The sequence below is a fragment of the Eleginops maclovinus genome, chromosome 23 (assembly GCF_036324505.1).
Source record: "Eleginops maclovinus isolate JMC-PN-2008 ecotype Puerto Natales chromosome 23, JC_Emac_rtc_rv5, whole genome shotgun sequence".
Taxonomy (NCBI): Eukaryota; Metazoa; Chordata; class Actinopteri; order Perciformes; family Eleginopidae; genus Eleginops; species Eleginops maclovinus.
This window is the reverse complement of record NC_086371.1, coordinates 21,204,303-21,220,639: the sequence shown is the minus strand read 5'-3', so window position 1 is coordinate 21,220,639 and position 16,337 is coordinate 21,204,303. Positions and strand designations below refer to the sequence as shown.

General features: G+C 39.8%; 1 protein-coding gene across 1 annotated transcript in view; it reads left to right on the top strand.

The window, feature by feature from the left end:
• aff2 (AF4/FMR2 family, member 2) overlaps positions 1–16,337 on the top strand; it is a 170,254-nt gene that overhangs the window by 136,303 nt on the left and 17,614 nt on the right. Inside the window, 6 exon segments of the mRNA XM_063876724.1 lie at positions 4,011–4,940; positions 5,045–5,160; positions 10,377–10,617; positions 13,991–14,103; positions 15,415–15,478; positions 16,017–16,153. Coding sequence (XP_063732794.1) covers positions 4,011–4,940; positions 5,045–5,160; positions 10,377–10,617; positions 13,991–14,103; positions 15,415–15,478; positions 16,017–16,153 — 1,601 coding nt within the window.

The following is a 16,337-nucleotide window of genomic DNA, read 5'->3' as shown; positions in this document are numbered from 1 at the left end:
GGGGGCATCCCCCCCCACCCCCCCAGCCTTTGTACACGTTGCCTAGCAACGTCGCACATGCGCATTATATCCTGCTCCGCTCCGAGTTATAGTAGTAGGCTATTCATGGGAAACGCATGAACAGCAAGTTAAGATCTCGGCCAAGTCGTAATTAAAAGCAGTTCTTCATTATTTAAGTTAAGCGGCGGTAACGCCAGTGTTAAACACGGTGTTAAACACGCAAATGCCGGTTGGTGTGCGTACGGTACTGAGTGTTTATCGGTCCACGGCCGTAATGAACGTGTCGCATTGGTCCATATGTAATGCGCACGTTCTGTTGTTCCCATTGGCATAGAGCTATTGAACATTAATTTTAACAAAGGATACGGATAACATATCGCCCACGGCAGTTTTGTCATTGTATGTATAGCCTATATTTGTATTACGCTATCATCATTCAACATGTAGAATGAACGTGTTATCTATAGAGTCGATTTACATAGATAATTCACAACCATGAACCTAATCTGGATCTTAAACCTGCCAATTGCAACTGAGAGAGACGCAGACCAGACGGACAGCTCTCGACTAGGCTTCCCTTCCGTGGCACAATTGCATCTTTTCCGTAGATGAAATCCGGGGAAATCGTGAATATTAATGAGGGGAAACCCGGGGATTATCCAATCACGCTGGTTAGGTCCCTGATCCAATCCAAAAAGGCCAAAATCCACCACATGATTGCATTGCTCGCACTTGCCTGCCGGCTCTCTCACTTTGCGGTCTTTGGGGCTTCGCAGGTTCGCATTGCAGGGAAGGATGTCCATAATCAGGAAATTTAGCTTTTGACTCGAGGCATGTCAAGTCATTACAAGTAAAAGAGGCAAAGTCCGAGTCAAGTCTCGAGTTAATAGTATTCAAGTCCAAGTCGAGTCGTAAGTCATGCCGAATTTGATCAAGTCAAGTCTGAAGTCATTAAAATCATGACTCGAGTCTGACTCGAGTCCAAGTCATGTGACTCGAGTCCACATGTCTGGTTCTTACTGATGTCCAGTGGTCTACACTCAGTAAATACATGTATCTTTTACCAATTTCTCCACTTTCTTTCACTGCCGTGCAGTTCATGGTAAAGTTCATGGTAAACATCCATTCGGGTGTTCAGGGAGAAAGTTGAAGTCAAACTTCATGATGTGATTAATTTCTTTATTTTAACGTCTCGAAACGTTCCCAGATTAATCCTAAGTATAAACGTTGACACCTTGGGAAATGAACCCTTCACTTATCCACATCTGAGTGAAGAAACCCTCGCTGTACACATGTAACACTCTCCGACTATCCTGTAATGATCCCTTCATCCTTATTGTCTCTGGATGACTGGTCAAAGCCATAAAAATCCAGCTGGATAAAAACTGTATTATTACATGACTATTATGGCTCAACACTGGCTGGTTTCATGGAAGTGTGGAGATGAAGAGGACTGATACATCGCCCGTCTTCTCATCCCATAATGACCGAGCACTGTGGGTTTATTAAGATTGGATGATTCCGAGGAGAAAGAAGGGAAAAATGTAGAAAAAGTAAAGACACTTTTTGCAATCTGGCTTAAAGATAGATTACAGATAATAATAAAGGACTGTAATGATTTGAGCCATTTTCAAATGAGTTCATACTTTAAATAAATAATCCTGAAAATGTTGACCTTATGTATCGTCAGAGAAAATCAGCTGAAATACAGTTAGAAAATAAGTCAGATAGGAAAAGAGGTGTCATGTGTTGGTCTTTGTTGAGCTTTTTGATACCGGTGAATCATCATCATTATATCTCTTTGCTTCTAAAAACAAATTCACTTTCAGTATTGTTTACAGTCATTCTGAATGAAATATGCTCTCAGAGAACAGAGACCCATCTATAATATTTATACTAAAAATTTGAAAAGTCGTTTTTACATCAACAACAACAAAAGCAGCTCATCTTAAAGGCTTAGGAGACCGACAGGAGTGATGATTCCTAGCTCTGCCACATAACTCATTAACGTTTACCTACTTATACACTCTTTATGATTTAACTACCGGTTTTTGGTGAAGGGAAACAAAGACTTGAGAATAATTCCACTAATCTCACAATAAGCTTTGCCTCTATGACATGCCATTTAAGTTAATACTTGTACCTATTAATCAAACTGTAAAATATATGAGAAATAAATACATAAATCTTAAAATATACAACTGTAAATACATTTAAAAATAAATATATAAACGAGTCAGTATAGGTCGATAAATATTTAAGTAAATAGGGTTTTCTTTCATTTTTCTTTCGGAAACTTATTTCATAATCCCGCATTTATTTCACTGATTTGGGCATTGCTGCTTTACAGATTTAAATAAGATTCCTCTGAAATAAATGAAAATGTAATCGACTTACTTTATACACAAAAATATATATATTTATATATATATAAATATATATACTGTATGTTTTGTATATATATATATCTATATACTATATTATAATTCATAGATTTATTGCTCCATTTATTTATTTTTATACAATTATAAATCTACATTAAAACACATATAATAAACTTCAAGGCATTTCATATAGTTTTCCTATGTATGACAGAAAAAGTACATTGTAAAACATTTTTTAAAAGGGAATTAGTTATAAGCCCCGTAAATTTCCATCCTTTCTATAGTGTTGTTTTCTTCATACTTAAGTCTTAACTTGAAACCATGTGAAATATTAGAATCAGAATATCATCTGCAATCTGCACCGTTTGCACCAAGCTCATGTTGGTGTCAGCGGTGTGAAGAAAAGAACTTACTAGAAAACATGCTGAAGGGTTCTGCTAAAGAAAGGGAGTCTATTGCCAGCAGCCCAAAGACACATTATACAGGGGGACAGTTCTTCTTTTCTTTTCCAACAGAACACAACATGGCGTTTTTGATGAAAATTGATTTTGCAGATGGCAACATGCATTGGAAAGATTCCAGAAGTTTGAGAAAACTGTCGCCTGGAGTCTGCCAAGAGTGGGTTCTGCTGGAGAATGGGAAGAATTAGCGTTGTTTTCTTCACTGCATCTGCCTCTGGTTCTGCTTTCTCCTGTTGATGTAGACTTTCTTTTTTTAATCTCAAACAGCAATCATGGATCACTTCACATCTCAAATCAAGCGTTCCACATCAGAGGGATAATTATGATTGGATATAAAACAAGACGCAGGTGTAACTCTGCAGAACTATCAAGAAAATCTACTTTTGGGAAATTCCCAAAAGCATAAAAGGACCTCTCTAAGCCAAAATAAATATGTTTTAATGAACATGTATTGATGATGGGGCAATGGTGTGGTATTTAGACATAAATGCAGCTGTTTTGCACATGAAAGAAGTTATAGAGTAATAAAATATATCACGCTGTGACTGAAATGTTGTTTGAGTTATTCATGTTCTGTAGGCCAATAAATACTCTTAATTCTCTTGCACAACTACCTGTACTTATTTCTCTTACTATTTTGTCTGTTTCTGTATTTGTGCTGTATACGTTTTGGTGCATGGTAATGGTCGGTAAAGGCTAAAATCCCTGTGTCTCCACTCATTGTACCTGATAGGCCAAGGGGCAGGACATCTCTAAGCGGTTGACCAATCACAACAGAGCAGGCCAGCTAACCAATCAGAGCAGACTGGGCTCTGATTTCAGACAGGGGGTGAAAAGAGGTGCTGCACACAGGCAGTATGAGAAAAATAAAGAGCTTTTTGAACATTAAAGCATGGAGAAATGTCCCAGTAGAGACACAATATATAAATGTGAACCTGAAAATGAGCATGATAGGGCCCCTTTAAGCATACTTGTTTGAATTAGTACTTATTACTTTATTATGCATTTATTAAGGCACATCATAAAGCATTGTAAGCATGTGCACAATTCATTGCATCATAGAAGGTGTTACAGAATAATAGTTATTATTTATTTTCTATTTTTGTTCAATCCTCTCAAAGCTCCCTCTCATTTCATTTGGTTGTGTTTTTTTCCGTCTCTAAAGCAGGACAAGAAGAAACACAGAGGCCCGAGCAACAAAATCACGCCAAAGTCCCGAGAGTTCATCGAAACAGATTCCTCGTCCTCAGAATGCCACTCAGATTCGGAGGAGGCGATCAAAGTCCCGGCTCTGCCTCCTCAGACTGCACGCTCTGCCATCAACACACACACTCTGTCCAATGCGCACACACACACCCCTCTCCTCCCGTGCCTCGCCTCTGCCGGCAGTACGGGAACATTGGGAGGGAAGGGGCTCCGGGTTAAAGAAGGTAGCAGCGTGGCGGCTAACGGTAGCAGCAGCATTAACGGTAGCATCAGTGCTTGTGGTAACACCGTGAGCGTTAGCAACATAAGCAGTTCATTTGGCCCCTCTGTTCCTGATCCTGGAGGGTCAGAGGTCCCATGCAAAGAGTCCTTGTCTCCCCCGTCCAACATCGGACATGAGGCGCCCCTGTCTCCGCTTAGGGAATACCAAGAAGTCCAGAGTTTATGGGTGAAAATTGACCTGAGCTTTCTCACCAGGGTGCCTGGCCAGGTTCCGGGGGACAGAGCCAAAATAGAAAGGGACGGAAGTGAGAGACAGGGGGAGAGGACGGAAAGACAGAAGCAGGCTGAGAGAGAGTGGCCAGGGCAGAGAGAGAGGCCGAAGCTACTCAAAGCAGAGAAACAGGAAGAGGAGAATGAACGATTAGCGCAGGACAGAGAGAGGCAGATGGACCGAGAGGGGAGAGGGGAGAGGGAAAAGAGGGACAAGGAGAAGGTGTGCCAAGGTCTGGGGGTCCTGGATACCCCCCCTGTGCAGGAACAGAGTAATCCCAGGCTGGCAGTCAGGACGGAGAGAGCAGAGAGCGGAGGCAAACACAGGAGGCCGGCAGCGGGAAACACGGTGGTCCCCGCAGAGAAACACACCAGCAAGAGCAAGAGGAAACACAAGGTGGGCTACACATTTCAATCCCTCCACATTCTCTCATATTTCTGTCCTTCCATTAACTTTTCGTCCTACTGAACGTAAATATGGTTATTTTTCTCCCCTATCAGACAGAGCACAGCGAGGCATCAGTCAACGGCAATAAGAAGCTGCGATTGGACAAAGACTGTCTGCTCCTCCCACCCTGCATCTCTCCGATACACAACCACAAGAACAGAACCACAGAGTGAGTACTGTTAACACCCGTTAGTTGTGGGGGGGGGGGGTGCGTAGTGTATCCTGGAGGACTGACATCTGTTGATGCAATTCACAACACATAAAACATTTGGAAAGCGGGGGTTTGTTTTTATGTTTGTAATGTGGGCCTTTTTTCCATTATTAGTCATTACAGATGAAAATCCACAGAAGGGAAAAACTTGAGCTGTGGATTGCATTTAACTTTGGGATACTGTAGGAAGGACTAAACTTTGAAGTACGGGGAGCTCTGTTTTCGGAATAATTGGAAACCTACATTGTAAACATCAATATTTTGGTCCTATCAGTATGTGCCTTCTTGCCTTTATTGGCACTTCACTACCTTTGTTTGCAGAGTACAGCACTTTCCGACAGGATGTGAAACCATCAGCAGGACTCTATATTGCTTCACCCTAACCTGAACAGTTATATGCCGGTGCCCGAGATACTACTCAAACGGGGTTTTACTCAAAAACCTTGCCTCACTACATACTAGTGTGTTTTCTTATTCATGTTATAGTGAGTTTACACTACACATTTGTTGCCAGGATTTCCCTGAAACTGTTTTGGAGATAGCAGACGACAAATCTTTCAAAGACAGGATCTCAGAATTAATCAAAGCAGTATCTGGCAGGTACTGTATATTTCTGGACCTGTATGTGAGCAAAACTATGTATGTCGGTTTTATTGCCAAGTAGGTTTACACATACGAGGAATTTCCTTTGGTATATGTGGTGCCTACAAAGACACAAAAAGAAGAAAACGTAGCAAAATTAAATAAAATACAAATAGGACTGTTATTTAAAAAAGAGATGTTAAGACTATTATAACAAATTAACAATATTTACACATGACAAATACTATATACTGTATTTGAAGTGGAGAGCTGTGCTGATTTAATTAGCTAGTGTGCAGGATTTACAATTTTTTAAAAGAACAAGTTCACATGATGTGCATTAATGTATACACAAAGTTTTTCTGGGGCGGATAAAAGTCAGTGCAGGGGGAGGGGTCCCAGCTCTTGTTGATGAGGCCGGTGCAGAGGAAACTGTTCAGGGGGCAAGAGGCTTTGGTCCTGATGGAGCGCAGCTGCAAGAGGGGAGCAGGACAAACCATTAGTGTCCAGGTGGGAGGGGTCGGCCACACTCTTACCTGCCTGCCACATGGCCTAGTGGCTGCAGAGAGGGCCAAAGGCCAACACAACTGCACAATGTGGGGCAAGAAGGGTATCAGGGGGAGTACAACTGCCACAGATCATCAGCTTCTGTCAGGATACATTTGCAAACACACTAGATTTTCAGCTATTTGAAGCAAAAACTGAACACAAAGTCTGTCTACAGAAGAGTAAATCCTGGCTGCCTAATCATCCCTTCAATCCTTTTTATTCTTCTTTGATTTTTGCTTCAAATCAGCGGACAAACAAGTTAGATTTCTAGCTTTCCGACATCAATTTTGGAGAAAAATATCTCAGGTGTGGGCTTGTACTTTTTGATGTAGATTGGAGAAAAAGACTTGACTGGTAACATGTATTCTTATGACACAAAAAAAAACATCAACTGAGTCCCCATTATTAGACAAACGGTAGTGTTCTGTGATCTGATGGCTTTGAGGGTCCTATAGTGTGTAGGTTCCATTAGCACACAGGGAGGAAAGGTATGCATGCTCACTGTGAATCAAAATATACCTACCTTAAAATAAAAATGGCAGCATTACGTGAAATATACGGGATCAAATAATTTCTTTAAACAAAAAAACGTCCTCATTCTTCCCCTAAAGAGCACATCCTTATGCGACTAGTAGAGGCAATAGGACAAGTTTACTGTTTGTTTTTAGGAAGGGTAAACATTTATAACGTGGTGATGGAAGTCCCTGTAGGAGGACGTTCAATCCCCGATGCGACACAGGAACTGGATTTCAGTTTTCCGTGTGAATTATTAAAAACAGACGTAAGCTGGCTGTGGCTATAAATAAACATCAGTGTGACATCCACTGAGAACATGTTTTTATAGCATCTCCGTGCTATCAGAGTGAAGAGCAAGGAGAGGTGAGAGGAAAACAGAAGAGGGGTGAGGCTGACCTGGACTTGAACCATGACATCGTACGGCAGACGTCTGAGAGGCTTTTTATGGAAGCTGTAAAGTGGAGGATGTGATCATCCTGCTCAGACACATCCAGCAGCTCCTAATCTGACTCCTGGCAGTTATTATCACTCTGTTTAATCAGACATCAGATCATTACAGGAGACATACGCTAATGAAGGAGCTTTTATCTTGTGTCGAGCATGTGACATTTTAATTAGGACCGTACAGTAACACCAGTCTTTAATAAGATGTTAGGAAAAAACTAAGGATTTTAAACTTAAAAATCTTCTACTTCCTACTTCCAAATAAAAAGATACAAAAAGATAGGTATTTCATTTCCATTTAGACATAGGACACATGCAGAAAGTAACATTTAAAAGGAGAAAGACACCACAGCAGGAAATAAAGGTTTAAAATGTGAGTTTTATGAGTAAAGATCGGATCGTACACATTGAGCTACGCTACCTTTATAGCTGCTCTGTCCAAACTCTAGATGTTTGGACATAAACAAAGCAGCGACTTGATTTTTCGAGCCATACACACTCTGTAGTTTGTACAGATACATACTGCAACGTTTTGTACTGTACAATTCTAAGGTATTTAAAGTGCTGTGAGCCTTTGCAGACAGTTTTCTACTTCAACAACGTCACTACGTCAGTGACAACACAGAGATTACTCTCCGCTCAGTGGCTATCGCGAGACAGCTTCACACAAGTTCCTTGCTTTTCTACAGGGAGACCTTGAACAAGCTGGAAAAGACGTGTTCATTGTTGTTAGTGAGATAAGATGGAGACTAGGAAAAGAAAGCTAATTTAGGTTCAAAAATATATAGCTTTAGTGTTGTGTAGGTACCAGAGTGTAGGAATACTCTGGTACAGTAAAAGTCCTGCATTCAAAATGTTATTCAAGGAAAAGTACAAAAGTATTGGCATCAAAATCTACTTAAAGTACCAAAAGTAAACATACTCATTATGCAGATTGTAGAAATACATACATTATGTGTTCTGATTATAATTATTGATTATTAAAGTGTTATCAAAGCTGGTAACGGTGCAGCTAGTTTTAATGGCTTTTCTATGTAGATTGCAAATTTACTCCAGGTGGAACTGAAGTCTGATTTAAGGATTATTAATCCAAATCTGTGAAGTAACAAAATGTATTATTAAATAAATGTTTGGGAGTAAAAGTACACAATTTGCTTATTAATTGTATTAGAGTAATAATAATAATACATAAGATTTGTATAGGGCTCTTTCTTAATGCTCAAAAGTAGCATAAACTCGACATACTCATGTAAAGTACAAGTATCTCAACATTGTACTTAAGAACAGCACATTCCCACCCCTGCTCATACATAAAAAGTTGGACGTCACGTGATTTACGAAGCACAGATGTGTGCTGTAACAAGCAAGAAAACAAGAGTAAGATTTAGGTTGGACACTAATTATGAACTGCTGAGTCATTGCAAATATATCGCAGGGGTATATTTAGCAGATATACTGTGATCATTTTGTGCTACGAGGCTGTACCTTTTTCTTAACTTGTTATCCTTTTTGCTGAGACGCATATACCGGCATCCACTTAAGGATAGACACACACACACACAAATTAGCATAGTCATGCACACAAACAGCTTGCGCACATCAATTATACTGCACACAGACACAAAGGGTGCGCACACACACGTATAACTCACACATTCACACACTGTTGGCTCTGCAGCAGCTAATTAGTCTTTGTCTCCCCGGTTTTGTATATTATCACTAATGTCCGGGCCCGGGGCTCTGTTCTGCAAGCTCAGCAACTTTTTTCTCGCTGCATCAAACCCCCAGAGTTTCCAGGCAGAAGAAAAACATAAAAATATTATCTGTTGTGTTGCTAACATTATGAGTCACAGGAGCAGCGATATGGCAGCGGAGGGAATTAATGGACGATGCTCTAGCAGGGGAGGCAGGAGAACAACAATCTGAGAAATAAAACATCACTCAGCATCTGCAAGATATACACAGTGTTAAAGTTTCCCATGGAATCTGCACCTATTAATAAAAAGTTAATATAAACATTTGGAGGAAAATATACAGCTTTCCCTGCAAATGAGCATCGTTGCAAAGATCAGTATTTCAAATCCAGCTGATTTCATCTGCATATCCCCAAATCCTGTTCCATGTATCAGTCTGACATTAAACTCTTATGCTATGTTTGCCCAATCCAAACTCTTAAAAAGGCAGAAAAAAGGTTGCCCCAAAACGTTCAACATACTGTGACGCTCGAGCGGAAGAAATATTGGGAGAGGAAATTGAAAGACAAACTCTCCTCAGGTGTTTTGTTGTGAAAAGGAATGCCAGGTAGTCAACAATATAACATTCCTATCAAGAAATATTAGCTTTCCAAAAATCCAGTGGAAAGTCAACAGCAGTTCAAGGGCGTTTAGGTGGAGTCAGAGTTCAGTCGGAGGGTCAGGAGACAGAGCATCTCGAAGGAGCTGTTTGGAAAAAATGGAGGAGGGCAAGCACCTTCGCAAAAAAGCAAACGAAGCCAGCAGGACCTCAGGACCCTGACACTGGGTCTGGGTCTAAGGGGCAAGAAATACAGCTTCAGGAAAACTCGAAAAACCAAACAACTAAAATCATACTTTGTGATCAGCTTCGTCCCAGAACCTCTCTTTCATCCAAAGGTTATCCAAACTGTAAAGAAATATAGTATATGTATTTGTTATTTTTGCCGAAAACGGTTATGGTTATTTGAAATGTTTTAAGCCTGCCAATGTTTTATGATGTCATGATTAATTATTCGTCAGGTACGGTTTATTTTCAAGATTATTTCTAATTAAATACAAGGTATGTGTGATCACTTGTTTTTGATTTATGGATAGAAGTTTAAATAACACATAATCTTGATTTTAAAATTATACATAGGACCTGAAATACAACCATTATTGTCAGCCAATGGGACTTGCAGTTTCGTCTCACACCTCATCCTCACATGCTACTTTTACAGTAAGGTGTAAAATTGAGGAATCACACGTTAGCAATAGGCACGAGTACGCCAACTAATTAAAACACATTTCCTAAAAAATAATTATAATAAATGATCACACCTTTCGTTCCTCCTCTGTGTGTGTGTTCAGCAGCTCGTTAAACAGGAAGCAGTCTCGGCGGCGCGATGACAAGCTGCTCCCCCCCCTCCTGTCCCCGCTTTCTGACGGACCCCCTCGCAAACGGATGTGTGACAGCAGCTCCTCTCTCAGCCAGGAGGGCGGCGCCGCTGCGATGCTGCCCTGCTCCACCTCTTCTTCCTCCTCCTCCTCTTCCTCGCACAGACACAGGAGAGGGGAAGGAAAGACGTCATCAAATGCCAGGAACGGCAGCGTAAGTACTCCCGCAATATTATAGTATATGTAAATAAATACATAATTAATATTAGTATTTGTTCTTATTCAAGTAATAGATTTCAAGATATACAGCTGCGGAAAAAATGAAGAGACCACTTCAGCTTTCAGTTTCTCTGGTGTTATTATTAACAGGGTTGTCTTTGAGTTACATTATTTTTTATTTTGTTCTATAAACTACTGACAATTTCTCTCTGTGTTGGAATTTAACAGACACTGGAATAGCTGCCATACATGTAAAGATTTCGGAAACATTTGGAGTGGTCTCTTAAGTTTTCTGGAGCTGTATACACAAAGTTATGCTATCAGTGGCTGGATGTATCTAAGTACATTTACTCAAGTACTTCAGTTTAATTTTGAGGTACTTGTGCTTGAGTATTCCTATTATCTGCCACTTTATACGTTTACTCCACTAACATTTTGTGCTTTTTATCCCTCTATATTTATTTGATTTTTGAATTGATTAGTTATATTTTACATAAATGCCATGATGTGTCTATTTGATTAATATAGTATCAACTATTCTTATCTGCTTAGTAGTACACAAAGAATCTAAATTTGCTTTACTTATCTACAATACAACATTAAAAAGCTCTTATATGTTGTATTTGTAAGTGATAAATAATGTAATGTTCTATAATTATAAGACACTTTTCAAAGATGAGGACTACTGAAAGCTCAAGTACACTTTGCGGATAATACTTCTGTACTTAAGCTCCATACTGAACCCAGGACTTTTACTTTTAATGGTGTATTTTTAAACTGTGGTATAACTTCTTTGACTTCATTAAATGATATCAGCACTTTTTCCACCCCTGCACACTATCACCACGTTAGGAGAACAGTAGTCTACTGTCATTATGTCCGTGCAAAATTGAGTTTCTCACCTGACACTGACACTGCTCCAAAAATAACTGTGGAGTTAATGACATGCCAGGATGTACTGCATGACACACATCCCAACTAAAGTGACTCATATGTCCTCACCTCCGGAGTTTCATAGCCAAAGTCACTCAAATATGTCCTATTATCAGTATTTTGTTCAGGGGTGGAAGGAGAATTTTGTATACATATTAAAAGAGTAAAACTGACACTTCTATAGTATAAAAAACAGTCAAAGCATTCCACATTTTACCAGGAAGAAGTAAGAAAAATAACAAAAGTATCAGTATCGAAATATCATGCAGAATAGCACTTTATATATTATACTTCTGGGTCATAACTGTTAATGCATTGTTTTGTTGACCTTGACATTTTATAATGAACTGAATTTTGTATCAAAAATCTAAATCCTCAAAGTAATAAATAAATAAACCTATCCAAAAATGTATCTAGAAAAAAAAGAACTAAAATGCCCCCTAAAAATAACGCTTAAAACTCTAATTAGATTTCCAAGTAACCCACTTGAATAGTTTTCCTAAAACGAATTTCTTGAAATTACATTGACATCTTTAAATACATTGTGCATGGTTTTTATTAAAAGTTTCTGAAGTTTTCTAGACTAAAAATCTTTGTGTGGCACAAGCGTAAATACAGTGGTATGCAAAAGTTTGGGCACCCCTTAGGAAAACCACTGCATCAGTTTGTCACTTGCTGAGCTTTTGAAGCAGCAACTTCATTTTAACATATGTTATACCTTATGGTAACAGAAACATCTCAGTAGTGAAATAACTTTTATTGGTCAAACAGAAACATGTTTATGTGCATTCAAACAAAAATAGGCATGTGCATAAATTTGGGCACCCCTAAGAAATAATTCCATTAATATTTAGTATTGCCTCCTTTTGCTGCAATAACGGCCTGTAGACGCCTCCTGTAGCCACAGACAAGTCCCTTAAGCCTGGCAGGTGGTATTTTGGCCCATGCTTCCACACAAAACGTCTCCAGTTCAGTCAGGTTTCTTGGCCTCCGTGCATGGACAGCCTTCTTCAAATAAATCCATACATTTTCAATGATGTTAAGGTCTGGGGACTGGGATGGCCATTCCAGAACATTGTACCTGTGCTTCTGCATGAATTCCTTGGTGGATTTTGATCGGTGCTTAGGATCATTGTCCTGCTGAAAAATCCAACCCCGGCGTAGCTTCAACTTTGTGACTGACTCTAGAACATTCTTGTCAAGAATCTCCTGGTACTGTAAGGAATTCATGTGGCCCTCAACTTTAACAAGTTTTCCAGTACCTGTGCTAGCCACACAGCCCCATAACATGATAGATCCTCCACCAAATTTTACAGTGGGCAACAAGTTCTTTTCATTGAATGCAGTGTGTTTTTTTCGCCATGCATACCTGTTCATGTTATGACCAAATAACTCAATCTTGGTCTCATCTGACCACAGTATTTTGTTCCAAAATGCTTCTGGCTTGTCCAGATGTGCTTTTGCATACCTCATGCGACTCTTCTTGTGATTAACACTCAGGAAAGGCTTTTTGCACATCACCCTTCCAATGAGCTCTTCCTGGTGCAAAGTACGCTGGATTGTGGAACGGTGAACAACTACACCATCAGCAGCCAGATGTTGTTGTAGTTCTCTGGAGGTGGTCTGTGGCTTCTCTGTGACCATTTTCACCATCCTTCGCCTGTGCCTTTCCCCTATTTTTGTCGGCCTACCACATCTTTCCTTCACACGGACTGTTCCTGTGGCCTTCCATCTACGTTTCTGACTGTGGAGACAGACAGTTTAAACCTGTCAGATAATTTTTTGTACCCTTCTCCTAATTTATAATGTTGGATTATCTTAGCTTTCAGGTCAGTGGAGAGTTGTTTTGAGGTCCCCATCTTGCCACTCCCTAAGAAAGAACCTAGGCCAGGCACAGCCAGCTATTACCTATGTTAAATAGCCTTTTTCATGATTGGTTCCACCTGTCTTTGTAATTGAAGGTCTAATGAGCTAATCAAAGCAATTTTGTGCAGCAACCTGTCAGCTATAAATCCGTACAGGTGTTGAAATGAATGCTATTTATAAGGGTGCCCAAACTTTTGCACATCCCATTTTTTGCATTTTATTTTATTATAATAAAACTATGTAATGCTACCCTAAGAATTTTGGTCTGGAAAACACTAAAACGTCTACATCTTTGTAGGAAAACAAATGTTGTTGCTGTGATCTTCTATTATAAAGGAAAAGCAAATTGTCATGAAATCTCAGAGGGGTGCCCAAACTTTTGCATACCACTGTATAAATTGCAAATCCTTTTTCTACACTCTGCATATTTAGTTTCCTTCTTTCAGCCCCTCTTTATTAGAAGTCCAGCAATACAATTCATTACTAAGTGAATCCATCACTGAGAATCAGGAGCTCAAGTGTCTCCAATACCATAATAACCCTGTTTTTGCATCCTTTCTTTACTGCAGGAAGTTGATACACACAATGAAAAGCCCAGTGGAGACGGTTACCATACCAACGGACCGCCAGACTCGGAGGTGTGGTCGGAACCTCGCAGACCCAAACTGTCATTCAGCGACACGTGCGTAGAAACACACCCAACACTTTATTCATCTCATACACATCAGGGAGGTGGAGATACTCCTGCTTCACTATGTGCTTTGTTGATTTTTTTTATATTAACTAATTGAACACGTTTTTTTCCCACTCCTCATTGTTCGTTAGCCATTTGAGTCTGTATGATGCTTGTAAAAGTTATCTCTGGATTTCCTGTGTTAGTATTCAGCAGGTGTATCCTCTTTTCAATGGTCGTGTGTTTAGGTTATTCCACTCAAAAATACTTTTTTTGCATCAGAATATTTGTTTTATTTATGTTGAGATCGTCCTTTCTAATTAAGACTGAGAAGATAGTGTTCAACAAAAGTATAATAACTGTAAACATCTGAACTAAATCAAAAGAGAAATGTGCAGTTTTGCGAAGTAATGCATAATCATTTTTATGTGTTTAAGGGGCCCTACTATGCTTTGGGGTTTTTCCCTTTCCTGTAGTAAGTAATACAGGTTTTAATGCATATAAATGGTCTGCAGAGGCTAAACCCCCTGAAATGCCTCCATTGGTGTGCTTTGTTTACTTCTGTTACATAATGATATCCCTATGGAACTCTTGCTCTCTTGGCTAGGGCTCCAACACATTGTTCATGATAGCCTAAGGGGTAGAACATCTCTAAGCGGTTGACCAATCACAACAGAGCTGGCCAGCTATCCAATCACAGCAGACTGGGCTCTGGAGGGTGAAAAGAGGTGCTGCAGCTTTTTTAAACCTGAAAATTAAAGGGTCAACTTTTGAAAATGTCATCCGGCAGCTTTTAGCAGTTTTTGGAGCCAGTGCTAGCTACTTTTTGTTAAAGGGTTGGCACCGCTTTATAGGACACACTACATCCCTAGGAATCATAATGTGTTTCAGATAGATCTGCACTGTCAACACTAAGGGCTTCATTACTCTATGAACATTACGTTAATTCAACATTTACTTCATAATGATGAATACAGCAAAACTTTAATAGACCCTGTCTTACCTTGAAGCAAGTGAAAGATCTGAGGGAGTGTAGCCCTCACCGTGCTGGAGTATCTGTAAGCTGTTCACCACTCGTCCAGTCATTGTTGAGATGATACATCTTGTTACTTATTCGTCTCAAAGGGCTACTGCATTATGCATGAAACAACATGTTTTCTTGTTGGACTAAGGTTATACTAAGCCTGAGGTATGCAGGCTACTGTATATAACTCTCCGCAAGTGATTATGTAAATCACTCCGCAAGGTTTTTATTAGTTTTTGTTAATCAACGTGTCAGTGCAAACAAGCTGTTTATGTTCTCTGTCCCTGTGTTCCCAGAGTCCACAGTGCTGACTACTACATGCAGGAGGCCAAGAGACTGAAGCACAAGGCTGATGCTCTGGTAAGACACACTCTCCACGATCGAAAAGATACAAAGAGAAGACAAATAGAAAAATGATTTTCAAATGCACAATGTTAACATCTGCGGTCTAGACTGTAATTATGTGTGTTCTCATTCACGCGTGTGTGTGCACAGCGAGCCTCCGTAGAATAAAAATCTATTTCATATCGAGTGCAGTACTGTATAATTTGTGTTATTTATTGCACCATTTGTCTCCAAGGGAACATCGCATTCGAGGACTGATGATGTCTGCAAGATTATACAATATCAAAAAAATTATCCCGTCCCTCCCGAACAATGAAATGAGATTTATTTAACTTGTTATTTATCTTCGTGTTTGATTCCGCACATTTATCCGGGGATTTGCATCTCAGTGGGAGATTATTCAAAGAGTGCCACAAAGACTTATTCCGTCTCCGCCTTAAATCCATGTCTTGTCCTACTTCCCTGCATTTTGTTTCATTTTCTTCAGCGTCACAATTCTGCTTTGCTCCTTCTCTCTCTCTCTCTCTCTCTCTCTCTCTCTCTCTCTCTGTAGATGGACAAGTTTGGTAAAGCGGTGAACTACGCAGACGGCGCGCTCTCCTTCATCGATTGTGGGAACGCGATGGAGCGAGACCCACTCGAGGCCAAATCCCCGTACACCATGTACTCTGAGACCGTGGAGCTAATCAGGTACCTGATAGACGGACAAAAAAGTCACCAAGTTTTTTAAGTTTCTTTAAGTTTTTTTAAATTTAAACTTATTCTAGCTAGGTTTCTTTGAAGCACGGTGTCATTTGCCACTAATTTTGCACTTAGTTCAAGGTGCAGCGCCTTTTCAAGCGGCCACATTCATTGTCATTTGTTCAATCCTCAT